At 47.1% G+C, this 26,920-nt stretch overlaps 2 protein-coding genes and 1 non-coding gene across 34 annotated transcripts in view; all 3 read left to right on the top strand.

The window, feature by feature from the left end:
- Positions 1 to 10,327, top strand: part of LOC135184984 (protein disulfide-isomerase TMX3-like) — an 80,537-nt gene extending 70,210 nt beyond the window's left edge. For 8 of the 19 annotated variants that reach the window (XR_010306285.1, XR_010306282.1, XR_010306283.1 and 5 more), the window contains one exon: positions 10,087 to 10,327. Coding sequence is in view for 5 of the 19 variants with exons in the window: in XM_064161285.1 (XP_064017355.1) it covers positions 10,087 to 10,264 (178 nt within the window). In the remaining 14 variants the exon portion in view is untranslated. Of the gene's footprint in view, positions 1 to 693; positions 1,257 to 7,559 lie in introns of all 19 variants that reach the window. The other 11 variants (XR_010306281.1, XR_010306294.1, XR_010306295.1 and 8 more) reach the window with 3 other exon arrangements.
- On the top strand, positions 1 to 26,920 carry LOC135184985 (isoleucine--tRNA ligase, cytoplasmic-like). 14 transcript variants are annotated; one of them, XR_010306300.1, is made up of 10 exons: positions 12,033 to 12,050; positions 12,474 to 12,543; positions 14,622 to 14,864; positions 16,046 to 16,136; positions 18,036 to 18,132; positions 18,589 to 18,708; positions 19,213 to 19,369; positions 19,835 to 19,963; positions 23,673 to 23,753; positions 26,241 to 26,920. XR_010306300.1 is itself a non-coding variant. In XM_064161295.1 (8 exons), the coding sequence occupies exons 2-6, from the start codon at positions 14,752 to 14,754 to the stop codon at positions 20,183 to 20,185; spliced, it is 618 nt and encodes a 205-aa protein (XP_064017365.1). In that variant the 5' UTR covers positions 1 to 516; positions 14,705 to 14,751; the 3' UTR covers position 20,186; positions 23,673 to 23,753; positions 26,241 to 26,920. The 14 variants fall into 14 exon arrangements, 4 of the variants coding, with proteins under 4 accessions (XP_064017365.1, XP_064017363.1, XP_064017364.1 ...); XR_010306301.1 differs by lacking the exon at positions 12,033 to 12,050 and adding an exon at positions 12,379 to 12,395; XR_010306307.1 differs by lacking the exon at positions 12,033 to 12,050 and adding an exon at positions 12,379 to 12,395 and having other exon boundaries at positions 14,705 to 14,864.
- LOC135184988 (small nucleolar RNA SNORA84) lies at positions 17,087 to 17,221 on the top strand. Its single transcript, XR_010306310.1, has one exon. It is a non-coding gene; the product is annotated as a small nucleolar RNA SNORA84 (small nucleolar RNA).

Here is a 26,920-nt window from a genome sequence, read left to right on the forward strand (position 1 = left end):
ATAACGAGAGCCACACCAGAGGCCAGAGCTATGCTGTCGCAGCAAGCAAAGGAGGCAACGAGATGCTGTAGGGACTCTGACTCTTGCTGCCAGGCTGCAACAAGAGGAAGGCAGATTCTGGCCCCCAACAGGTGAAAACAAGAGAGGAGCAAGGCAGGAAGCACAAAAGCAAACCTATCTCATGAAGGAAACAGCACAACTTCAAGCACAGTTTTAAGCACAGCATACCAAGGAGGAACAGAAATCCCAAGCAGAGCAAAGGGGAGGAATGGCTTAGAGAAAAGCAAAAGCACCCCACAAAGGACACAGCCAACCTACCCCCGCAAAGGGGATCAGCCAAAGGCTTCTGTCTCTCCTGGTGCAGCTTAAAAAGGGGAGGTCAATTGAAGTCTCCTCCCACCCCAGCTGTGGCCACTTTGCCCTCCCTGCTCAGTGCCCTTTATAAGCAGAGCAGGAGGAGCCCAGCCCCAAGCTGGGCCCATTGTGGGCCAAGGGATCCTCCGCCTGGCATCCCAGGTGAGTGCGCACGGGCGAGCACCGGGTGCGTGGTGGAGGGTTTCAAAGGCCGGGGGGCCTGGCTGGCCCCCTGGCTAGCTAGGGCCGCCTTAGGGCTGGGCTACTGACCCACTGCAACATCCACCTTAGCTCACGGGTGCTAAGTCTGTGTTGCTACTGAGGCTGAGGTTTCTCTAGGAGGTTGGATCCTCGAAGGTTTTGCTCTGGGTTCTGCGATGGAGGCAAAGATGGAGCAGGAGCACTAACTGGAGCTGGTAACGGACCAGCAGCAGCAGCTGGTAATGGAACTGGTAATGGAGCAGGAGCTGGTAACGTAGAGTGGAGAGGAGGAGGAGGAAAGCAGCAGAGACTGCCCGGGGGAAGGCAGAGAGTGGGGGCAGGACGGCAGGGGCTGCCCGGGGAAAGGTGGAGGGCAGCGGCAGGAGGGCAGGGAAGAGGTACAGAGCTTTCAGGTGCTGAGCTTCAACAGAAAGACCTGATGGAAAAGAAAAGAGACTAACTTGTTTAGCAAAAGTACTCTCTGGAATTTCCCAAGTCGCTTATTTATTGAAGGCAGTCATTTGTTGGTCATTGTCATCACGAGAGAGGACCTTTTGGTTTGCGTTAGGGTGGTTTGGGCTTGCCTGTAACTCCAGGCCCCTCAGAAATTGATGGGGGGGGAAAACCCCAACCCATGGATGTTCTCTTGGTTGTCTTTAACAGATAAACCAAGAGCAAGTGCGACTGAAAGAGCTTTGCAGGTAACAACTCTGTGACCCTGTTTGGAGAGTTTTGAATTGGTCATTGCCAGCGAGATCAAGGTAGTGCCCCTTGGCCTTGCTGCATGTGGTGAACTGCTCCTAACACAGCCCAGCTGAACACTGTGGGGAATTTTGTAGGGGCTGTTGCTTTGCAATCGATATGTAGGCGATTGGAACACAGCGGGTAAGACACCGCTCAGCCCAAGGACACTGTGTCCGCTTCGTGCTTTCTATGAAAAAAAAAAGCAGAGTTGGCCTGAGGATGTTGCGTCCTTGTGATACAGCTGTGCAAAGTAAAACAAGTAATGAATCAGTCATGAATATACCTTAGAACAAAGGATCTGCACATCTGGAAATGTAGGGTTTGATATATGAGCACACGTACTGCTTATAAAAATACCTTTTTGTATCTACTAATGATTATGTTTTAAACCACAAAAATGTATTGCATGGACCAATTAGAAATCGACATGTAATCCTGTAATAGTATAAAAAGCCTTCTGATTTGTGTATTAAACGTCTTACATTTACAATCCATATTGGATTCTGTAAGTCCATTTCCTCAACTTTGGGAACAGTCAGCATGCTAACAGCGCCTAACAGCGACATCTGGTGACCCCCGACGTGATCAGCAAGAGACCTGATACCCGGGAAGAGAGCTGAGCTGACTGCAAAGCGGGGAAAAAGAAAAGAAATTCCGCGGCGGCTGCGGCCGGACGTCCGAGAGAGGCGTGAGTGGTACCACGGATTTTCGACTCAGCGGGTGAGTCGGCTGCCTTGAGCAGGGAAAAGGCGCGGAATGGGGAATACGGCCCCGGGAATAGAAAAAGCTTCTGTTGAAGCCTTGTTGAAATTTGGACAGAAAGCTGGAGACCCGCTGGATCGGGCTCTAGTGACAGATTTGTTGTCTTGGGCACGCCGTAGAGGCTTACTCAAGGAAACTGCACAAGTTTTTAAAGACGAGACGTGGAAGCATATAGGGGAGGAAATATGGGAATCTGTCCAGACTGATAATAAAGAAGCAAAAAGACTTGCTTCAACCTATCGACAGATCAGTCTCTTAGTACAAAAAATAGGAGCGGAGGCAGAAGTTGAAGCAATAATTCAGACCATCTTGAAAGACGCTAAAAATAAAGTAACATCGGGATCGGGGGCGGAGACAAAAACTGCCGCGGAGATAAAAACTGAGACGAAAACTGTTTGCCCTGCTACCCAAGGTCCTTACGATTATCTCATTCCTGATTGGGACCCCGATAAGGGAGCGGGAGGTTCACAAGTCCCCGAGCCTATGGAAGTGGGACAAGCGGTACCATCAGCTCCGCAAATAGATCCTGCAACTGTCCCTCTGCCTCCTGAGGAAGAGGAGTTAAAGACTCTTTTACATGAGCAGGCAGATGCAATGACTAAACTATTGAATGAGATGCAACGGTTGGATAAAGGTTCCAAATCAAGGGTGGTTAAAGAGAGTTATCGCAAGGCACATAAGTCTATTGTTGAAGGTCTGAAAAATGTTGAGAAACAATTAACAAAGATTGAGTCTGGTAATTGTGTTCACCCTGCTGCTGTTACTGAAGAGAAAAATACAGATGGTAAAATGTCAGTGGAAAGGGCTCGTCAACGGGTGTTACAAAGTATCAGAGATGGTGAAATGGACATAGAGGAGGGCGATTGGTATTTGCGGTCTAAGTATGGTTCAGAAGCGAGACTGTCTGCGGAGGATAAGAGAAAGCTTGCAGATTGGTTTGCATTGTATCCTCAGTATAAAAGGAAAGAGGATTCAGCAAGTGGAATGGTGGATAATGTCTGGAAGTGGTGGAGAGGGAAAGCGAATGAGGAAAAGTCAAAGGAGACTCCTAAACAGAGAAATTCTGATTACATCCCAAAAGATCCCAACTTTGACATGTCAAACCGGTGGAAGGGAGTTGTAACCAATGCTGAAATTACTGGGGATTTTCAGTTTACAGCTGCACCAGTAACTATTGATAATAATGGACAGAGAAACTGGCAGCCTATAGATTGGACCACAGTTGCCAAAATACAGAAAGCAATTTTAGATTATGGAATAGACAATCGACTGGTCAGAAGACAGATGGAAACATTTATAAAACATCAGACACTAATACCCACAGACATTAAACATCTGTTTGAACTGATGCTGGGACCTACGAGTTATATGATGTTTGTTAGCAAGTGGCAGGAAAGATTAGAGCAGAAACAGCTTGATAACTTGACACTGCCGCACGGAGATCCCTTACGGGTGGCCTCCCTAGAGCAATTAATGGGGAACGGTCAGTACGTTGACCCACAGCGGCAAGCTGCGCTAGACTTGCGGATTCTGGCTCAAAGCAAAGTGGCTGCCCTTGAAGCTTTCGCCAGTTTGCCACAGGTCGGCACTCCAAAACAACCATACTTGCAAATTAAACAGAAAGATAATGAGTCATTTATGGCATTTGTTGACAGAATTACAGAAGGTGTTGAAATGGCACCTGACATTCCAGCCAACATGAAAGAGACATTGGTAAAAGAGATTGCTATGCAAAATGCCAATGCTGCATGTCGGAGGTTAATTGCCACTTTACCCCCTGCTGCTTCTTTACTGCAAATGGTAGAACAATGTTCTCGAGCCCCGATGGAAGAAGAGAAGGAAAAGGCTCGAATTCATGCCTCTGCATTAGCAGCTGCATTGTCCAAATGCTCGCCACAAGGAAAGGGGGACAAGGGCTCAAATCCTGTATGTTTTAAATGTGGACAGACGGGACATTTTAAAAAGCATTGTCCTACAATTAAGGCTGTTACTAACCAAGTATCGTCGATGAGTTCTCCATTCGCAGGTACCTGCAACAAGTGTGACAAGTTCGGACACAGAGCGTCAGACTGCAAATCCCGATTTAAGAAGGATGGAACACCTCTTGTGCCCCAGCAGGGAAACGGGGGAGGCCGCGTGGGGGGCGCGGCTCAGACCTCATCTTAAGCGACCGGACCCCCCACAACGGAGGCTGCCTCGACGATCTACTCGCCGCCACCAGAGGAAGCGCTGGCCTCGATTTGGTCGTAAGTGAAACAATAACAATCACAACACAGGAGGTTACACTAATCCCTACTACCAGTAAAGGACCATTAGGGTATGGACTTTCTGCCTTGCTAATAGGAAGATCTTCAGCTACAAGAACTGGAATTTTTGTACAACCAGGATTAATCGATAGTGACTTCACAGGAGTTATTCACATTATGGTTAATGTTTTTACACCACCAATTACCATTCCAAAAGGCAGTAAGATAGCACAATTGATTCCTTTCAAAGCCTGTGTACCACATTCAACACCTAAAATCAGAGGAACAGGAGGGTTTGGGTCTACAGAGCCACTAATAGCTTTCTCTGAGGTGATAACTAACAACAAACCTACACGTTCTGTTACCATTATCCATCCCGACACTCAGATCACCCCTAAAACCATTACAGCTGAGATGATGATTGACACGGGTGCAGATGTCACTATAGTGCCAGCTGCATATTGGCCAAAAGCGTGGCCAATTGTAAATTCATCTGAGAAGGTTTTGGGAATAGCAGGACTAGCAGAAATGAGAAAAAGTGCTGTGTTATTGGACATCAAAGACAATGAGGGGAACATTGCAAAAGTAACACCTGTAATCATGAACACACCCTTATGGTTGCTAGGTCGAGATGTACTCTCCCAATGGCAACTTGTTTTGTCTACTCCTTTTCCATAGCGGCCACTGACAAAGGTGCTCTTCCCACTATTAAGCTGACTTGGAAAACTGATAAGCCTGTGTGGGTTGATCAGTGGCCGCTCACTGATGAAAAATTGGAACACCTGAACCAGCTTGTGGATGAACAATTAGAGAAAGGCCATATAAAAGAATCTTTTAGTCCTTGGAACACTCCAGGTTTTTGTTATACAGAAAAAATCAGGAAAATGGCGATTTTTGCACGATCTTCGTGCTGTTAATGAGCAAATGACGCCAATGGGAGCGTTACAACCAGGCCTACCTTCTCCAGCTGCAATACCTGTTAATTGGGCTGTCTACATTATTGATCTTAAGGATTGTTTCTTTAGTATTCCACTTGATCCTGCTGATACTCAACGATTTGCCTTTAGTATACCATCAAAGAATAACAGTGCCCCCATGAGAAGATTTGAATGGATAGTTCTGCCACAGGGAATGCGTAATAGCCCAACCATATGTCAATGGTATGTTAACCAAGCATTACAAAATTGGAAGAGTTCACACCCTACATACATGGTATTACATTATATGGATGATATCTTGATTGCTTCTCCCATTCCCTTAACAGAAACTGAGAAGACTACATTATCACAGACTCTTAAGCACTGGGGATTGACAATTGCAAAAGATAAGATTCAGGCCCAAGAACCATGGAATTATCTAGGACTGATAGTGACAGAAAGCAGAATCAGACCTCAAAAAATTACACTACATGTGAAAATAGAAACAGTGAACGATGTCCAAAAATTATTAGGAGAATTGCAATGGATCAGACAATGGATAGGGATTACTAATAAAGATCTTGAACCCCTTAGAGAGTTGCTAAAAGGATCAAAACATCCAGCAGAACCTAGAGTTTTGCAAAACCAGCACTATGAGGCACTTGAAAAAATTAATAACAAAATAGCTGAATTACAAGCATATCGTTACAATACTGCCTTGCCAATCAATGTTTATTTATGCCAACAAGACAATGATTACTATTTGGCAATAGGACAGGAACAGGATCAGAAGACATTCCTACTATTGGAGTGGTTATTTCCAAAAAGTCAGCCTCATGCATCACTGTTACACAAACTTGACCTTGTTGGTTCCTTGCTGTTAAAGGCAAAACGTAGAGTACGTCATGTTTTTGGGGTAGAAGTAACTAAGATTGTGTTACCATTTGCAATGAAATCAGTGGTAGAAGAATGGTGTAACATGTCATATTCTTTTGCTACTGCAGTGATTGCTACATCTATTGATAATCATTATCCTGCATTTCCTCTATTTGGTACTCAATTGATGTTAAACCAGAAAGCACTGAAATGTGAACAACCTATTGAAAATGGTGCTACAGTTTTTACTGATGCTTCTGGGAAAACACACAAATATGGCTATGCTAAATGGTGTGACACTTCCAAACAATGGAAGACTGTAGTGAAAGAACTAGAAGGAGTTTCCGTTCAATGCCTTGAACTCAAAGCAGTAACAATGGTGTTTGAAGACTTTGTAAATATCCCTGTAAATATTATTACTGATTCTATGTATGTAGCTTCTGTTGTGAATCGAGTAGAGGAGTCAATTATTGGACACATTTCTAACAAGGTTATTGAAGCTGTGATTATTCAATTGTTGAATTTGATTCTAAACAGAAAATGTTTATATTTTTGTACTCATATTCGTAGTCATACTAACTTGCCTGGATTCTTGTCAGAAGGAAACGCGAAAGCCGATGAGGTGGTGAGTGCTGGAGCCCAGCAAAATGATACTGATGAACCTTCTGTTTCTGTCAAATCAGCCACTCAGGCAATTAAGCAAGCACAAGTAAGTCATGCATTCTTTCACCAATCTGCAAAAAGTTTGTCTAAGGAATTCTCTATATCTCTGCAAACTGCTCGTGGCATTATTGCCTCGTGTCCTGATTGTGCCAAGGTCTCACCCCTACAATCAGAAGGCACTAATCCTAGGGGGACTGAGGCAAGAGAGTTATTTCAAACAGACATTACAATTGTTCCGTCATTTGGACGTCTAAAATATGTTCATGTCACAGTAGATACCTATAGTTCAGCCTTGTGGGCATCTGCCATGACATCATCGGGGGCGTCAGCAACGTGTCGACATTGGAGAATGGCATTTGCTGTATTAGGAAACCCCCAAACAATTAAGACAGACAATGGTCCAAATTATAAAAGCCAAATTGTTGAAGCATTTCTTTCAGCCTGGAATATCAAACATTTATTTGGAATTCCTTACAATAGTACAGGACAGGCAATTGTTGAAAGCATTCTGATCTCAAACGATATATTGCCATTTTTCAAAGACAGGGGGAGTTTTCCCATTCCCACTCCCCCCACGATATTCTTTCAAAGGCCATTTATGTTTTAAATTGGAAACTCTGGTCACAAAAGTCGAATCAAGAAGTTGGGTCAACCCCTATCTTTAGACATTTTACTCAAAACAATCCTTTAAAAGAAACACACGTTTCTGTGCAAGTTTGGGACCCCTCATCAGCCACCTGGAATGGACCATGGAGATTAATAACTTGGGGTCGTGGATATGCTTGTGTCATTACAGAGGACGGAGAGCGGTGGTTGCCAGCCAAGTGGGTGCGACCCTGGCTACATGCTGAAACCAAGGAAAACAAGGAGGATGATCAAACGGCAATAGAAGAAATTGCTGACTTAGAAGCTGCACACAACGTCACCAGAGACAACTGATCTGAGCTAAATGTTGAACAATATGTATTGGTTATCTGCTATTGTAATTATTTTTGTGGTGCAGGAGAATTTTGGGTGGGGTAGTGAAGACAACTTTTGGGTGAACTGGGCAAAGGAGACAAATAACCCATCCTTTTGCTTACACTTATCAGCAGCCACAGACCCATTTAAAACATGCCTGATAGGGTTGCCATTTGATGATCAACGCACTTTGGTAGCCTCCTTTTCATCTCTCACACATCAAGATTGTTCTACAGCAAAAAGTATAAGTCATTGTATGGCATTAATAGTTGCAAGCCTCAATGACCCTTTACCATGGGATCCTCAAGAGTTCAACCTGTTAGGAAGTAGAATGCCAAATCAGTCAGGATGTCTGATATTTGGCTCGTACAATCTGACGAATCGTCAAATAACAGATCTAACATCCTATCATTTTCCTTATTGGAGTACCTCTGATTTTTGTGCTAAAGACACGGTTTATGGTTGGAACACAAATGGTATGTGCCTTAACATTACCAAAGCCTTAAGATTGCCTAGAAATGTGTTCCTGATTTGTGGTAGAAGAGCGTGGCTTGGAATCCCAAAAGAAAGTAACGGAGGGCCATGTTACATTGGTCACCTTTCTTTGCTAACTCCTACTTCAGAATTTATCCGAAATCATATTGCAAGTAGTGCAACTCTATTAAGAAATCGTAGAAATGTAGAAATGTTAACCTCTGATTGTAGTGATGAAGTGGAACTTTGGTCTCATACAGCAAGAGTTTTTGGAGCATTGTTTCCTCCTATAGGAACAGCACATGCCTTGTCAGCCATTCAGAGATTAGCATGTTGGACAGCAAAACAAGCTAATGTTACTACTAGTGTTATTTCTCAGCTTGCAGTAGATCAAAATAGTTTGCGAAAGGCTACCCTGCAAAATAGAGCAGCTATAGATTACTTGCTTTTAGTACAAGGAAAAGGCTGTGAAGAGGTAGAAGGAATGTGTTGTTTTAACTTGTCTGATCATAGTGATTCAATCCATAAAAAGGTAGACTGGCTTCAGCATCATACAGAGAAAATTACAACGAATCATAACCCCTTTGATGATTGGCTAATGTCATGGGGAATTTCAGCTTGGGCAAAAGAGTTAATCAAAACTGTAGGAATAGTATTACTTATTGTTATTGTTGTGTTATTTTTAGGACCCTGCATCTTCCGATGTCTATCCTGGCAGATGCATCGGATCGCTGCTACAGTGTTTGAAAAGAAAGGGGGAGATGTGGGGAATTTTGTAGGGGCTGTTGCTTTGCAATCGATATGTAGGCGATTGGAACACAGCGGGTAAGACACCGCTCAGCCCAAGGACACTGTGTCCGCTTCGTGCTTTCTATGAAAAAAAAAAGCAGAGTTGGCCTGAGGATGTTGCGTCCTTGTGATACAGCTGTGCAAAGTAAAACAAGTAATGAATCAGTCATGAATATACCTTAGAACAAAGGATCTGCACATCTGGAAATGTAGGGTTTGATATATGAGCACACGTACTGCTTATAAAAATACCTTTTTGTATCTACTAATGATTATGTTTTAAACCACAAAAATGTATTGCATGGACCAATTAGAAATCGACATGTAATCCTGTAATAGTATAAAAAGCCTTCTGATTTGTGTATTAAACGTCTTACATTTACAATCCATATTGGATTCTGTAAGTCCATTTCCTCAACTTTGGGAACAGTCAGCATGCTAACAGCGCCTAACAGCGACAAACACAGAGTCAGGTGAAATGAAGGCTGAAGAGATAGGAAAAGTCTTTCTCAGCCTCATAGCTAAAGACAGTTTAGTTTCCCCAAGAAGTCCCATTCTACCTGTTGTGCATTGGTTTGATGCCAAAGCCAAACAACTGCCCCAGACCTTTCTATTTTCTCAGCTTTGGTGTAAATGAATATGAATTGAGGTTGGATGAGGCCCTGAGCAGCCTGTTGCAGTGGGAGGTATCCCTGCCTAGAGCAGAGGGTTGGGACTGGATGATCCTTGAGGTCCCTTCCAACCTAAACCATTCAATGAAGTCTTTTGTCAGCTCCTAGGATTAGTGACAGTGGGGAATGTTTGCTTGCTATGAGCTGAGGGAGCTGTTTCCTAAATGGAATGTTCATTAGTTCTTTAGCACCTGAAAATGTTGGCAGGCTACTTGATAAACCTCCTGGAACGCAGGGGCCTGTTGAATTGTTTTCCCAGTGCCTGAACAACTTGCAGTGCTGTAATGGGTTAGCCTCCTGTTTCCCTCCAACACAGAAGTGAGGCAAAAGTAACACAGCCAAGGAAAAACCCTCTGGGTTGAGATCAAGAGGTAAATACAAAATGAGATCCTGCAGTGCACAATTACCTTAGCCTGTTTCTGTTTGCAGAAAGCAGGAGTCAGCCACCTGCCACCCATCCCCTCCTGACCCCAACCCCAGAAACCCAAAGCAGCACTTGGCACAGGAGGTCTCTCGTGTTGCAGTCTCAACTTCAAGCCCTGGAATACTTTGCTTCAGCCAGCAGCATGGGGTTGGATACCAACAGCAGAGTCGACTTAACCTGTGACTAAGTGAACTTTAAGTGTTCTGACTCCACAGTGGAACCTGATAAAGAAAGATGTGAATGGAAGCAGGCTCTGACTGCTCTGTGTAACTGATGAGAAGCTTTCTGAAGGAGGTGAATTTGTTTTACAGCCCTTCCCTCAGCTGGTTACAGATCTTCAAGGTAGCTGCTGGTGCAGTGTCTGTTGGAGACTGTTAGCCACTCTGAAGGAGGGAGTTAGTGGAGCATCATGGGAACATGTAGAGAGATTGGTCAGGAAAAGGCATTTGTGTTACCCTTTTGAGTCATTTGAGTCACTTTTATTGTAATCCCATGGCTGAGAGCAGGACTCCTTTGTGTCCAGGGTTAAAATCTTCAAGGAGAAACAGTGCCAAGGCTCTGAATTGACTGGGACTTGGTGCTGCTAGTTACAATGTAGGACAGTTAAGGCAGTCCTGTGTTTTGTGATTTGCCTTTTTTCCTACCGTTCTAGTTTTGGCTCGGGCTAGTGTGAAGTGTCTCTGGAACGAGGTCCTTGTGGTCCCTTCTGACCCTGACTGATTCTGTGATTCCAGCAAGCAGCTTTTGACTTAAAAACCCCTGAGGTCACTGCAGCACCTCTCTATGGAATAAAAGAAAGGGATTTTGCTGCACTGCTGAGAACTGTTTCCAGCTCTGAGCCTTTGTTGTTGTGGTTGGTTTTGGTTTGTGTTTATAAACAGCAGTAGCTAAGCAATCCTCTCTGAGCTATGGACCAGAATCTGCTGCATCCTGTGCAAGAAGCAGATCCCAGTGTGATCTGGTGCAGCTGTAGCACTTCCTAACTGCTAGGTTTGGGAGGAGGGCATGTGTCTCAGTCGTTTCTGAGCTGTGATAGCAATCAGGTGTCTGCTTAAGTCTTGACCCTCTGCCACGTGCTGCCACGTTCACCAGATCTTTCTCCCGGCTTCAGGGAGAGAAGGAGTGTCCAGCTCCCAGAGTGGGTGTCAGAAGCGATGTGAAGTGAAAGGGGTTTGCTGAGGTCATGTAGGAAGTTGTGTGAGGGAATCTGGCAGTTTGGTTTTTGATTTCTTCAGTCTCTAAAGTTTTTCTTGGAGCAGCTTCACTGCAATCCTTTTAAATGCACAGAGTATCAGCACAGGCCCTTTTAGACAGTCCTCCAGCTTTGCTGCAGGTCCCTTTCAGATACTGCAGCGTAGCTCGAAGCTCTGCCTTCTCTTCTGCAGCCTCCACAGCCCCAGTTCTTTCAGTCCTGCTTCCCAGGAGAGGTGCTGCAGTCCTCTGCTCATCTTTGTGGCCCTCATCTGGCAGAAGAGCTGTGTTTTTCCTCTAGCTGCTGCAGAACGGCCTTAATTCTGGTGTCAGCAGCTCCCCCTGTGTCTCCTCTGCTGTCTGTAAATCCCTCCAGAGTAGATGAAGGAAGTGCTGAGTAGCCCCAGCTGGAGTTGAGAGCTGTCCCTATAAAGTGAGTGTGTAGGAGTGGCAGAGCGTGGGCTGTGCCTTGCGTGCGGTGTGCTGTTGGCAAAGGCAATAGGCAGAGCGGCGCTGGGCTGAAGGCGCTGCCCCCGGCCGGGCGCAGAGGCGCTCTCGGTTGTGTGTGCTGCCCTCCGGCGTTTGCTCGTGGGTACTGCAGTTGTGTAGCGGCTGCGGTGTGGCGCCGGTGCTGAGTGCTGCCACCGTGTGTTTGCTGGTCCACACTGCATTTCCTCAGCCGCGGCGGTCGCCCGTTTTCCTGCCTCGTCTCTAAAGGCCGTGCACGATTGAAGTGGCTGAAAGCTGAGGGGAGGGGAGGAGAGGAGAGGAGGGGAAGGTGAGAGGTGGGAGGGAGAGCTGAGAACTGGTTTGGATTTGTAAGTATTGGAGTGAGGAGTTAAAAGCGGCAGGCAGGGGGGGCGGGCCGGCGCTCGGGGGGCGGGCCGGCGCTCGGGGGGCGGGCCGGCGCTCGGGGGGCGGGCCGGCGCTCGGGGGGCGGGCCGGCGCTCGGGGGGCGGGCCGGCGCTCGGGGGGCGGGCCGGCGCTCGGGGGGCGGGCCGGCGCTCGGGGGGCGGGCCGGCGCTCGGGGGGCGGGCCGGCGCTCGGGGGGCGGGCCGGCGCTCGGGGGGCGGGCCGGCGCTGAGCAGGCTGCAGCGGAATGGCGGCGAGCACAGAGCGGCAGGCAGGCGGGCAGGGCGTTTCGGGCCAGAGGGAAGCCTCCCGCGTTCCCCGGCAGAGCTGCGTTCTTTGACTCTCGCAGCAGAGGAGTTTGGGCAGGTGAGTTGCTCGGCAGCGGCGCCGCATCTGAGACGCGTTTTAGCGCAGCTGCCGTAAGTAGCCTTTGCGGCGCTGTCTGCACGTGTGCGGGGGTCTGGAGGCATCTGTAGGTACCCTTAGGGGCCTGGAGGGCTCTCTGGAAGTCTGTGGAGCTCTCTGGGTGTCTGTGGAGGTGGTTAGGGGTCGGTAGAGGTGTGTGTGGTGCTGTAGGTGTCTCAAAAGGCTGTGAAGGTTTTGAGGTGCCTTGCAAAGGTCTCGAGGTGTCTGTAGGGGTCTGCAGGGTTCTCTGGCAGTCTGTAGAGGCCTGTGGGGGTCTCTAGGGGCCCTTAAAGACATGCAGGGGTCTGCAGGGCTCTATGGAAAGGTCGGGAGGGGTCCCTAGAGGTCTCTAGGAGGCTGGAGGGGTGTGCGAGTGTCTGTAGCATTCAGCAGGTGTGTGGAGGTTTCTGTTCTGGGCCCGCAGGTGTCTGCAGGCATCTTGTAAAGGTCTGCAGGGGTCTGTGGAGCTCTGTCAGGCATCTGTTAAGTGTCTGCAGGAATCCATTGAAGGTGTGGAGGGGGCTGCAGGGCTCTGCAGAGGAGGCTGTGGCTGTGTGTAGAGGTCTTAGGGGTGTGAAGAGTTTGCAGGGGTCTGTAAGGGTCTGCAGAGCCCGTGGAAAGGTCTGAAATTGTCTGCAGGAGTCTGGAGATGTCTCTAGGGCACTGCAGGGCTCTGCAGGGGTCTGCTGCTGCGGGAGGAGTGGGCTGGCGGAGCTGGGTCAGCAGCTGATTGGTGGATCCTGTGGGGGCTGTGGGTATGGTCACCCCTGTGCCCCGCCCCCTCATTTGCATAAATGAAGGCAGGGTCCACCTGGCGGAGTTTGGTGCTTTATTAGGGGGGGGGAACTGGTTAGGACGGGGAGGGTCAGCAGCTGATTGGTGCATCCTCTGTCGTGGGCGGGGCCTGCCCCTGCCCCGCTCCTCCAAAGCGCTCGATGGTCTCCAGCACAGCCCCAGCAGCTCCAGGAAGGAGGAGACCTCCCCCCGCAGGCCTCCAGCCCCCCGGGAGACCCAGAGCCTGTGGGGGGAGGGCTCAGGGACCCCCAGACCCTCTCCGGGACCACCCAGGGACCCCCAGACCCTCTCCGGGACCACCCAGGGACCCCCAGACCTGCCCACTGGCCCCCCAGAGACCCCCACTCACCTCCTTGTGCGCCCCCCAGTGCCCACTCAGGCCCTCAGCTTGTCCCCGCAGCACTGCAGCCTGGCCTGGGGGCGCTGCTGAGGCCTCCCCCCGGGCCGGGCTGGGGGCTGCAGGCCTGGGCCCAGCGCCCTCAGTGCCACCTGTGCCAGGCCAGCAGGCAGCGGCAGCAGCACCTCCCTGGCAGGGCAGGTCAAGGAGCCTCGGGGGAGGGACCCCAGCACCCCCCAGCGTCCCCCCAGTCCCCTCCCACTGCTCCCAATCCCCCCCAGGCACCCCTGGGACTCTCTACGGCACCCACAGACCCTTCCCCTACCCCCCCAGCCACCTCTGACCCCCGTCAAAACCTCACCCGGGGACCCCCATGACACCCCCAGACCCTCCCTCTGCTCCACTGCCCCCTCCCCCCAGCCACCTCGGACCCCTCCCAAGGCGCCCCCAAGGCGCCCCCAAACCCCCCCAACCCCGGGGCCGCCTACAACACCCCCAGACCCTCCCCATACCCCCTTCAGCCACTTCGGCCCCCCCCCCAAATCCCCCTGCGACCCCCCCAAGCGCCCCTGGCAACCACTGACTCATCCCCAGACCCTCCCCCCACTGCTCGCCCCCCCCCAGCCACCTCATCCCCCCCCCCTGGGACTCCTCAAACCCCCCTGAGGCCCCCCCGAAGCCCCTCTGGGACTCTCCAAAACCCCCCAGCCCCTTCCCCCGCCCCCCCCCGAGCCCTCTCGGACCCCTCCCGGGACCCCCTAACTCCGCCTAAGACCCCCCCGGGGCTGGGTACAGCCGCAGCAGCTCGCTCCGCGCCGCCATCTTGCCTCCGTGCCGTCACTTCCGGCTGGCAGGCGACGCTCTGGGCTCTCCTCTCGCTGGTCAAAGCCGCTCTAGGCCTCCGAGGTCCTCCAGGCGCCACTGCGAGCGGCTCCGGGCCAAAGCAATGACTGTGCTCAGCTGCAGGGATGGATTTGCCTGCACTCAAGCTGCTGCTGCCAGAGCCCCTCCGTGTCAATCTGTGCTGCCGTTGGGTTCTGCAGCTCTCTCCAGCAAGCATGGCATGAGCTGAAGGAGCAGCAGGAGCAGCATGGCCGTTCCCCAGGCAGCAGGAGGGTTCAGCCCAGCACCAGCTCATGCGGGAGGAGCAGATGCTGAGGAACATCCCCCACGAGACGCAGGTGGCCAAAGAGGCTGGGTCAGGTAAGGCTTTGTGTGGAGTTTGTGCTCCTTCTGGCAGTCAGGTGCACCGGTTCTGAGGAGTAGAAGCATGGAGTGGTTGCTGTTGGAGAAGAGCTTCCAAATCATCCAGGGCAGCCCTTAAGGCAGCACTGCCAGGTCACCCCTAAAGCATGTCCCTGAGCAGCACAGCTGTAGGACTTTGCCTCCCTCCAGGTAGCTGCAGCCAGCAGTGAGGTCACTGATCAGACTCTCAGCTCCTCAGGACTGAGGTTGGGAGGGATTTGCTGTCGCTTCAGTAAACATTGGCTTCCCACCCCCAGGGAGCCTTCTGGAAAGTGAGTGAACCATATTTTTGTCATTTTGGTGTCATATTTGGGCAGTGACTGTCAGGTAATAATAGGATTTAGTTGGCACAGAACTTCAGTGTTTCCTGGCTTATCTGGCAGTCATTTCTGATTTCTTACAATACATTATTTAAAACTATTTCCAGATCCCCTAGATTTGTCTCTTGTTCAAGGACAATTTTTGCTTTTAAGGAAGGTAGTATGGCAAGAAGAGGAAAAAAATGCTGAAGACCTTGTAAGGTACAGATTCAAACTGATTCCTCGCATGAGATGATCTATTTGTGTCTAAACATGGCATTAATTTCCCCATTTGCTGCTTTAGCAAGCTTTCAATGGGAAAAAGAAAGTCCTTCCCGAGGGCAGGGTCATCTGTAGTCCATCTTGAGTGCTCTGTTGAGATGAGTTAATCTCAGTACTGTTTCCTCAAGTGTCAGGTTCAGCTGGAGCAAAGTTCATTGAACCTTTAGAAATTAGAAACCCTCACTTTGGAGTTTTCCAGTTGATTTTCTGGAGCTGCTCTCTCTGAGGTGTGTTTGTCAGTAAGGAAATACTGTGACTGCTCAGCTTTCGTTTCACATCCAACACAACAGTGGCATAATCAGACCATTGTCAATCTCCTGTGAAGAAGGTGTAAATGGCAATTTTCTGTGTTACCAGCAAACCCCAAACACTTGCACAAAACCATGGCTTTAGTTACACTTAGGAGTTTCATTCTTAGGCCATGCCATGAAGGTGGTAGCTTTTCTGGAGCAGAAAACTGATGGCTCAGTTTATTACAGAAACACAAAGTAACTAACACTGAGAACTCCACAGTCTGACCTGCTTTCATGCTTTTAATAATTTGTTTTTAAATTCTAGGTAAGAAGCCCAGGATAAATTTGAGACTGCTGTAGTATAAGCCACAAAGTTTGACACCCTTCCCATTGGGTGTTACTATCTTCTTACAAAGGTGAGTGTGCTTAACATCAGCTGTGGTGTGCTGCCTGACTCTGTTGCTTTGTCAGGAGAATATGAGTAGAGAAACAAGAAAAGAGGACTCCATTGTGCTTCCTGAGCTGTCTGTAAATGTGGAGTGTTGTCCAGATGTGTAGTTTTGATACTAATATAATAATCTGTGTAACACAGGATAATGGAATGGTGTGGATTGAGAGAGCTTTAGAGATCCTCTAGCTCCAACCCCCTTGCTATGGACAAAGGCACCTTACACTAGAGCAGGTTGCTCAAGACCCCATCCAACCTGTCCTTGGACACCTTGGAGAGAGCTCCATGACTGTCCTGGGCAACCTGTTCTAGTGTTTCACCACTCTTACTGTCAAGAATGTCTTCCTAATCTCCTGTCTAAGTCTCCCCTCTCTCAGCTTCAATCCGTTCCCTCTCATACTGTCACTACAAGCCCTTGTAAGAAGTCCCTCCTGAGCTTTCTTGTAGGCCCTCTTTAGGTACTGGAAGGCTGCTCTAAGGTCTTCCCAGAGCCTTCTCCATCCAGGTGTGTTTACCAAATCATTGTCTGTTATCACATAACCCTCTTAACTCGTAAGAGTTTAATCACCATTTGCAGTGTTTTAATTCTGTCTTCCAAGTTGTGTTAGCAATTTTTTTCTGACTTCAAATATGTAGATTGTTTGTAGTAATGCACTTCTGTTGCTGTAGCTGTATGGAATTGTCAGTGTCTCTGCCTATAAATGGTTTATGCTTCTCCTGAATATGGAGGTCTCTGCTTTGTCTCTCAGCTGATGTTGAGCCACGAAGGTTCCAAATGCGATTTGTCTTTTAAGGCTGTTTAAAATTCTGCTTTGTAACTTGAAAAGCCTGAGCTGTAATTCTAATCAGTTCTTTTATCCCTGATGTAGACATAATAAGCTCCTCCTGTAATGTTGCTAAGAGTGTGTATGGATTTGTGCCCTGTGGTAGCTGGACACTGGTTTGTACATACAGTGCTTCAGCTGGTGGCAATGGGCCAACAGTGACACTGTGATTCATGCATGGAGTTTGTGATGTGTCAGCAGCTTCCATAGCCCCATCACAGGTACAGAGCAAACCTTCAGCCTGTACTGAACTGGTTAGATTAGAGGGACTTGATAGCTGGGCCAGCTGCTGAAACCTGTGCTGTTAGCACTGAATGGTGAGGGCTGAGCTTGATCCAAATGAAATGAGCAGATCCTTAGTCCTCAATGGCTTGTAAGAAATGTTGAGGCTGACCTATCTCTGTTGTCTCTGTGATCAAATGACTGAGAAATGGCATGGCCCAATTAGTGCTTTGTTTAGTGCTTTGAGATGTGATGATAGATCTGGTACAAGCCATGTGTGATGTACAGAGCTGAGACTGGTCATTACCCTTCTAAGGCTACCTGCAGGCCATGTCCGTGTGTTTATTGCCAGCTCGTGGTTTCCTCTCTTAAATCTCCTTATTCCATGAAGCTTTTGCTTGCTGCTTACTGTGGGATTTGCTTGGAATGTGAATGTTGTAGCAGGTCTGGAAACCCATGCATCTCTTTTGTGCATTTCTTAGGTTGAGAACTCTTTCCTGAGTCACTGATGCATTATTTTGCTTGTGGTGATTTTTTTTGTCACTGACTTACCCAGAATTGAGCAATGGCTTTGTACACTGGTGGCCAAAAGCCACCCCATAAAACAGAGAGCTTCAAGAAATGGCGAGCAAGAAGCAGCCCCTTGTAGCTTAGTTCTAAGGTACCTGTAACATTGAATGACAAATGGGGACTAGGAAAAGACTGGTAGTTTTGCCAATGCACTGCAAGTCAGAGCTTTTCAAGACTCACAGCTGGGGTCACTGAGCTTTTTCCTTGTCTGTTTGTTCAGATTCTTCCCACATCTTCCTCTTCAATTGCAGTGTTTCAGCTGTGGTGTCTGGAGCCTCACTGTGTTTAGGAGCATTCAGACAAGTGGCCTAACTGGATGGAAAAAATGCTGTTTTTCATCTTTAAATGGTAGGAATACATGTACAGGGGAAGGCTGCCTTTTCACAAGTTTTAGTTCCTGCACTTGAAGTGCTTCAGGAGTTCACAAAGTGGTGGTGAAAGACAAGTTTGAACTTGGAAACTTTTCCTAAATGGAAAAAAAATCCAAACCTCTAACCAAAGTATTTTCCCATTGACTTTTTTAATAGGCAACAACAGAACCAAAGCAATAAAAACCTTAGAGCTGTAGTTGAATCCTTTTCCTGTAATAAAGTTTTGCTGTTAGTCTGTCAAAACCATTAGGTGTTTGCTGTAGAACATCGTGCTTGCTTCTGTGTCTACACTGTATCAAGCTGTGTGAAAAGCTGAGCTGTGTTCTGGTGATAGGGATTGGTCAGACAATAAATTCTGTTTGTGAAGTCAGTTTTTTCCTAACTTCTGTTCAGTGTGTGCTCTCTTTTCTCTCCTTGGTGATTGCTGGGAAAGAATGGTTCAACAAGTTCCAGAAAACATAAGTTTTCCCCATGAAGAAGAGAAAATATTGGAGCTCTGGAAAAATCTGAATTGTTTCCAGGAGTGGCTAAAACAATCAAAGAATAGACCTAGGTAAGGTTCTGCTGAAAGCTGTAGGAGATGTGTGACAATGCAAGGCTTAGCTGTAGCTGTTTCTGTTATTCTACCTGGGTTCTGTTAACTCTAACTGCTCTTTTTGCAGAGAGCAGTTCTGGCTGCTGTGGTCATGTCAGCTACTGTTTGTATTTCACTTTGTGAAGTATCAGTGATGTTCAAACAGTGGTAGTAAGCTTGTTATTGCCTGGCTGGTGGCTTTATGAAAGAGACTTGCAGGGAAGCAAGGACGACTTTGCCCTATGTCTGCCAGCTGTGAAGCAGCACACTGCCATTTGCAGTAGTGTTGCTGGTGGAACTGGCAGTGGGTAGGAACTGAATGAGTCTTTACTCCCACTGCCAACATTGTACTGGTGCTGGGAGAGGGAGAAATTAGTTGTCCTAGTAAGACTTAAGAAACATAAGCATCCAGATGTATTTACCCTCTTGGAAAATGTGATGCTTACCTTTTGCTTTAATGAAGAATGTTGTCTTGTGTTGTAGGTTTAACTCCTATGATGGCCCTCCCTTTGCTGCTGGCCTTCCACACTATGGCCATGTTCTTGCAGGAGCCATTACAGACATAGTAACTCGATTTGCTCATCAGAGTGGTTTTCATGTTGACAGAAGATTTGGCTGGGCTTGTCATGGCTTCCCTGTGGTATGTGTCACAAATCTGTCTGTAGATATTTCTGTTTGCTTTTTCCATGTTGTAACCTGTTTCTCAGTCCTATTTCCATTGCTGTTATGCTTGGCTTTCTGGCTGAGAGAGAAATGCAAGTTTTGTCCAGTGTGTTGCTCTGGCTTTTCTGCATGTGATGATTGCAGGTGCTTGCTACTCATCACTTGCCTTTCTCCAGGCATTACTGTGAAGGGATATTTATTTAGTATCTATTGCAGAAACTTTTTCTTCCTTTTCCTCCTGAAGATAGTAAAGCAACAATCCCCTCAGGTGAGGCTGTCCTTTGGAATGTCTGTTGAGTTCAGGTGCAGTGCCGATGCAATCTCAAAAGGACAAAGGAAGCCTTTTGGACTCATTAGGATGCACAGAATAGAAAGAAATGTCTTGGGTGAAATCCTGACAGCTTTTCATGGCAGTGTGGGGTTTTTGTCTGGTTGTTTTCAGTGCTCCCAGGAATATGAGATTGACAAGACCTTGGGCATTAAAGGGCCGGAGGACGTGGCAAAGCTGGGGAGTAAAGAACACAACAACCAGTGCAGAGGAATTGTAATGAGATACTCAAAGGAATGGGAGGTGAGTAAAGACTCCGTGCACATTCTGCTGTGTTTTTTACTGTATGTGTGAAGAAGTTTTTCATCTGAGGTGAACTTGGTTGTTCTGTCAACTTGATTACTTGCTTACATCTCGTGTCTACAGCTACCTTGCTTCTCAGTGGTGATCCTGAACGGGGAACAAAAAGAACAGCTTTGTGGCTCAGAACAGGGAGACTGCTCTGATGTCGAGAGGTTCCTTTAAGGTAGCCTGAAGCTCAGAGTGTCTAACTAGATACATGGAACATCTGGCTGATAGGTGGAACGAGTTCTCTCTTTCCTCATGTCTTCCTTTGCGTAGAAAATGGAAAGTAAGATCTGACTTTGGTTTTCAAATGGAGCAGATAAAGGAAATGCACATTAGCCTTCCTGCTTTTATGTTCCCCACTTTTTAGTCTGTTGATTGCCATAGTGCATTGTATACAAATATTTCCAGTGCCTGTGTTTCTGGAACAGCAGAAGCTCTAGCACCTAATTCTGTATCAGAATAGATGTGGATAAACCCTCAGCCTTCCAAGAGTATTCATTTAAACCTTGCATCCCATGAGTGTAGTGAGAGAGAGAACACTGGCCTGTGCAGACCCTTGCGGTTGGGAAGCTGTTCCAAGCAGATGGGTGTATAGGGTTAACACTCCAGGGGGAGTAACCCTGAACCTGACCCTAGGGGTCTTGGCCCCTCCCCAGGGGTGGGCCACCCTCCAGGGGATGGTTAGCCCACTCCCCCCGCTTCCTGTGCTATAAAAGAGAGGGGCTTCCTGCTTCTCTCTCTCTCTTGGCTCCCTCTGGACACAGGCACTCTGCATACCAGCACACCCCGTGGCAGCCACGAGGCAGAGACACCATCACATCACTGGGGTTGTATTTATCCCTTTTTGTATTCTGCTGTTTTCCCTTCCCTATCCTTTGTAAACTTCCCTACCTCCAATACCTTTCTAAGTTATTGTTAAACTTTCCCTTTTAACTTCCAAATCCAGGGAGATTGATTTATTTGGGTGTGCTTATCTCTCTCTCTCCCTGTATCTAATCCCTATCTGTGGGAAAGGAGGGGGAAGAGGGGAGGGCACTCTATAAATTGTTATTGAGTCTATCAAATTTATTAGAGTCTGTGGGAACTTGCATTAGAACCCAAGACAATGGGTTAGGTATTTTCTTGAGACACACAGGGGTTTTTCTTTTTCCTCCCCTAACTCTGAGTCATATTAATCATGCATAGAACTGTGATGCTCCATATTTTTCTCTGTAGCAGTGGGGACAGAATAAAGACCTCCAGGGATAATCTAATCCAAGCCCCTTGCCAGAGAAGGTTCACTTAGAGCAAGTTGCATAGACCAGTGTACAGGCTGGTTTTGAATAACTAGAGATAAAGTCTCCACCACTTACCCTGTTTCAGTGCTCTGTTGCCCTCCAAGTAAAGCAGTTCCTCCTCATTCTTAGGTGGAACTTGCTGTGCTCATGTCTGTGCCTGTTATCTTTTGTCCTGTTGCTGGGCTCCACTGAAAAAAGACTGGGCTCATCCTTCTGATGCCCAGCCTTTATGTATCTATGAGCATTGACTAAAATCCCTGGTCCTTCTTCTCCTGGCTAAACAGCTCCAAGTCTCTCAGCCTTTCTTTGTGAGACAGACTTGATAGTTCCCTAATGATTTTTGTTCTCCTTTGCTGTACCTTCTCAAGCAGTTGCCTATTCCTGAACTGGACACTGCTCCAGATGTGGCCTTTTACTAGGGCAGAGCAGAGGAGGAGAACTGCCCTTGGCCTGCTTGGAACTGTTCTTCTTGATGCACCCCAGGATGCCATTGGTCTTCTTGGCCACAAGGGCACATGGTCATCCTGTTGTCCACCGGGACTGCCAGATGTTTTTCCACCGAGCTGCCTTCCAGCAGATCAATCCCCATGTGTACTGGCACCTGGTGTTATTCCTGCCCAGGTGCAGTACCCTACCCTTGCCCTTTTGAACTTCATAAGGTTACTCTCTGCCAGACTTTCCAGCCTGCCCGGGTCATGCCAGATGGCAGCACAGCCTGATGGGCTGTAAGCCACCCTTCACAGTGCTCATTCTTCAGGTTTTCATGAGCACGAGCTGGTCTGCCTTATCACAATCCTCTGTATGTTCTCTAGTCCTGCTCTGTTCCTTTGGACTGAAATGATTTCTTCTCTGAGTTATCACTGGCCTCTTGGCCGTGGGAGCATTTTGAAGTTATGGCCAGTGCCCACAGAAACTACAGCTGCCTTTGCTGGGATAGCTGTGGCCTAAGTTTGAGTGAGTGGCTGGATGAGAAGCACAGTTTATTTTTTCAACTATACAATTCCTCTACACTCTGAAATGTTGTGTTTCAAAGATACCATTGATGATTCTTTGTTCTTAGAACTAAATAGAGAAAAGGTTACTCTGCTTCATGTTTGATGTTCCATAGCTGTTCCTTTTTCACTTGCTGTGTCTGTAGCCACTGCTGTTTGTGCAGTGCTGGTGCTTAGGATAGTGACTGGAGTTTGGATTAATGCATAGTAATGTGTGCATGTGCCTGGGTGTGCTTCCACATGCATCTGTTTTAGGTTAGGAATAAAGATTAAATTAGTTTAAGTGACTTGTGTGTGATTTGGCTGATAATAAATTCAAATCTTTTGGGACAGTGTTAAGAGGAATTCACAACATTTCTACTGGAGATAGAGTTTGTTTTCTGTCTGGATTTTCTAGCAAATGAAAACTATGAAAGGTTCCTTCATGGTGTGAGGTCTTCCAGTGCTGAGGGCAGACATAATACTGTGACTTTGTGGGTCCTTGTACTGATCAGTCCTCGTCTTTGGATCTTCATAGTGGAATGTCACAGTGGCTTGAAGATCAGGATCCAAACATCTATTTCAGGACCTCAGGTGTTATGTGGAAATATAGAGATGACAGAATGAATTTGCTTTGTTTCCACTTTCCTAACTTGACTTCCAGGATGGTGTGTGTCAGTAAGCATCAGGACAGGTGTCTCTGGGCTTGACTGTTTGGAAAGCTAGTTTGATAGCTGTCAGACTAGCAAGGGAGTACCACCTGGCCAAGCAAATCCCATAGCTGGCTTATTACTCATGAGTGGTTCTATTCAGTGCCAATGGACATGACCATAATCTGTCCTGAGAATAGGGACTAGCACTTGTCACAGCTTTGGGAAGGCAAAGAAGGTAGCTGGCCTTGAACTAGTTTTTGTGACTTGTGGCATATCAATTTCTCTCAGCATTTCTTTGTCTTCGAATTCCATCCTGCTTTCATAGGACTGAAAGCTGATAGACTGTGTTCTGGATCTTGGTTCTGCAAGGAGAAGTTCTAAAAATAGAAACAAGAGCACTGCAATCAAAAGCAATGTTCAGACATTTGAACCTTGGCTGAACCCTGAGTGGCCCACCATTTCTATCTGCTGAATGAGCCAGAAGATCCACCACTTCAGTCTAGCAGTGTGGAACACATTTGCATGTTGCATCACCTTAGTTCTAAACAGTGATGCTCGTGGTTTCTTTCTTGGCTTACTTTTGCCTCTTCACATGGGCTGTTTGGAACCATTGTCAGGCTAAAATATTTGATAGTGATTTTGCATTGATCTGGGGCAAACACTGCACTTAAAGATCAAGCTGTTTTGCATAAGAAATATTGGGAGTTGGTCATGCTGTTTAATGTTGAGATACCTTTCAATCTGTGCATTCGTTTCTCAACAGTTCAATGCCACAAGATTGGGACAGTGGATTGATTTTAAAAGTGACTATAAAACTCTCTCCTGAATTCATGGAGTCTGTCTGGTAAGTTGACTTACAAGGATTCATAGATGTTTTTTCTGAATTTGGAATGCTAAGGAGGCTTCAGTGATTGTGATCACGTGCTGGTGCACAGCTCTAGAGAGCTGCTTTGAAACAAGCCAAAATCTGATCCGTAGCAGACAAGGTCATGAAGGGGATGTGAAATGTCTTGATGTCAGGTGAGGGAGTTAAACTAGGTCAGTTATCCTTCTTCAGGGTGGTAGAGCTTTTCAAAAGAGAGTATGGCAGTACTGCTTGCAGTGAGCCCTGAAGTCTCACTGCTCCATGTCAGTTTAAAAGCACTTCTGATCTGTTCCTTGCTTGCTTTAGGAAATTCTATTATCTCTGCATTTTTTATGTTCTCCACACCATTAGCTACAAATGTGCAAACTATCCAAACTCACTTTGGTTCCAAATCTCTTCTTCAAACCTGAATTTAGAGGCTGGGAATCTGCTGTGCTGTTTTACTTGGCAACATCGTTTGACAGCTGTCTTGGGCTCCTGCTGCAGAGCTAAGTAAAGATTGAGTGTTGTGGCAATGCATTCAGGATGACTGTTGGCATACCAAAATATTGGACAACCTTATAGCTTAAGGGTAATCACACTGGCCCACAGAGTAAAGAAATAGCTATGTTGAGTCCCTCAGGTGTTAGAATGACAAGGTGAATTTCAGGAAGAGGTTTGGCAGCATACGTGCTGACAAAAAGCCATCACAAAGCAAGTGATGTGCATATAAAATGTTAGTGATGTTCTTTAATATTAGTTTTACTAATAACTTGCATAGTTAGCTACATAGAGTTATGCTGAAGGATTGACATAACATACAGATGTCTTTGGAGCCTTTGTTAGAGGGTTGAAGTGCCAGTGACTTGTCAATGAGCACTGAAAAGTCTGTGGGAAGGGAGCAGATGTTTCACCAACTTAGCTGAAGAAACCCTGCATAATGCTAAAGCTCAGAGTGGTGAGACACTTTCCTTTCCTACACTTAGTGGCACCTTAAATCCTCTGTAACTTGCCTCTGCCAAGGACTATGTAAAAAACAAAGGTGACTCGAGCTAGCTGCAGGGTCCCTCTGCAGCCCAGTCGTTTCTTTGCATTTTCTTTCTTCTTCTCCCTTGGCAATTTCTAGTCTTTCACCCAGCTCACAGAGGTCACCTCCTCTAATGATTGCTTTGGATACAAACTCTAACATACAAATTGGTCTGGAATCTTTGCAGTATGAGACTTCAGGAAGTGTGTAAGCTGACAACCTCTTCTGCTTCCTGACACTGTTAGTTTTCTATGGAGTCCTGTGATGAATTTTTTTGTAAGTCTGTTGATAAAAAGAGGGTTTTCTGGAAAGCCTTCCAAGTGTTGGAGGGGCATGTTCCATTGCCATTGCCAGCTTGCTTTCCAGTAGAACAGGAGGTGGAACCACTGGTGTTTGCGTAGTGGATGGAGGAGGGGAATGGCAAAGCCACCTGAGACACTTGTCTCAAGGCTGAGGGAGATATTTCTTAGAGGAATTGCAGATGCATTTGATTGATTTCTGTCTTGACTGTAACCTGGTGACTGTATTGGCAGGTCTGACTCCAGTCCTGTCATATGTTTCTTCCTTTTGTTTTCTTCTGCCTGTGGCAGTAGAATGCTGCTCTTAGGCCCAGGAAAAACACATTGATTGTAGCAATGCCTGTGAGCATGACAGCTGCTAATTTTGCAGTTAAAATAGATGAAGAATTTTGTCTTCAGTCTTAATCAGCTAAAACTACCTGTTCAGCTTAATTATTTGTCTCTCTGAAGCATGCAGCTCTGAAATGATCTCAGGATTTCTAGCTTCTAAACAGTCCTTCCTCAGCCTTCTTGGAGGTCCCCTGCAGCTACTGAAATGTAGCTATAGCTTAAGAAATAACTCACTGCAATAGAACTCTGGAGTTGTAATCAGTGTGTGCCCATGCTGCCTGCCTGCTCAGCCTAAGTGCGAGTGTGCACCTCAGGAGCAGTTGTTGTGATGGCTGCAGAAACAGCCTGTGAAGTGCTGAGTCGAGATGCACAGCCCTGTGCTCAGAGCTGGGGCATGTGTCTGAGTCTGCTGGCTGAGGGATTGAATTCCCTCTTTTGCCTAACTTCAGGCTGGGTTAACTTTTTCTCACCATCTGGTGACTCGGTTTAGCAATTGCACTCTGAGTGTGATGGAAAAGCTCAGGTGTGAAAGATCTGAATGGCGTGAAACCACAGGTGGCAGAAACAGGTCTTAGCTGCTTGTGTGCCCTAAGGAGATAGTCGTGGGTTCTGTTGTGACAGCACTGGGGAGTGACTGGGGGAAGAGAAGAAAACGTTCCTGATGATGGTAGAAAAGTGGTACACGACCTGTTTGAGGTCATGGCTGTGCACTGCTCTGTTAACTGTGGGAATGCAGCGTGGAGCTCCCTGCAGTAATGGAGCTTTTTGTCCAGTTCTGTCTGCTTCCCACTGTGCCCATCTCGGTTGTTACAGCTTCAGTTTTTCTTTCAGGATTGTCATTAAAAGGTGACCTCTCTTTCCTTCCTTGCTGGGTGTGGCCCCACAGCCCTGCCCTTGGTGTTCTGCAGTAGCATCAGGCTCAGGGTGCCACCAGTCTGAAGCAGCAGCTGCAGGCTGTAGGTACCTCCTGAATCTGTCATGTTTCTTTAGGATGGCCTCACTCTGTGTAGCTTTGTGTGCTTTTGGGCATAATTTTTCTTTACATTGCATGTTTTTCACATGAGCTGTGTCACTGACGTCAGTGTCCTGCTGCATTGAATTGTCCTTTTGTCTTGCTGGGAACTGATGCTAGGTCACACAGCAATCGATGTGTTCATTTCTCTGTACTACCTTGGACACGTTGAAATGAAGCACTCCTAGATCCCACTCTTGCAAGGTTTTGCCTGGCTTGCTTCATTGCTAGCTGAGTTAACAGCTCTTTAAAAAGGGGAGAAGCAATTTGTGTGAGCTTGAAAATAATTTCCCAGTGTTACTGCTGAGGACTTCAGATATCTGGAGGGGAAAGAGTTTTCACACCCTTTGCAAACCCTTAGATAGTGAGTCATTGCAAACAGAACCACTTGGTCACTTGCCTGCCCCAAAAGGATGGTGTTAAGAACTTGAGAACCTCTAAGATGAAATCCTTCTCCTCGCTGTGAAGTGAATGTCTATGTGTGGAGAGGGTAACTTGC

Source organism: Pogoniulus pusillus, chromosome 21 (genome assembly GCF_015220805.1).
Source record: "Pogoniulus pusillus isolate bPogPus1 chromosome 21, bPogPus1.pri, whole genome shotgun sequence".
In the NCBI taxonomy this organism is placed as follows: Eukaryota; Metazoa; Chordata; class Aves; order Piciformes; family Lybiidae; genus Pogoniulus; species Pogoniulus pusillus.

Bases quoted from the DNA above. Each gene is read 5' to 3' on its own strand.
- LOC135184985 (XM_064161295.1), top strand. From the start codon at position 14,752: ATGGCCGTTCCCCAGGCAGCAGGAGGGTTCAGCCCAGCACCAGCTCAT. The intron at 14,865-18,588 runs GTAAGGCTTTGT...TTGCTGGGAAAG, and splicing joins GGCCAAAGAGGCTGGGTCAG to AATGGTTCAACAAGTTCCAG. The intron at 19,964-20,086 runs GTGAGTAAAGAC...TCGTGTCTACAG, and splicing joins GATACTCAAAGGAATGGGAG to CTACCTTGCTTCTCAGTGGT.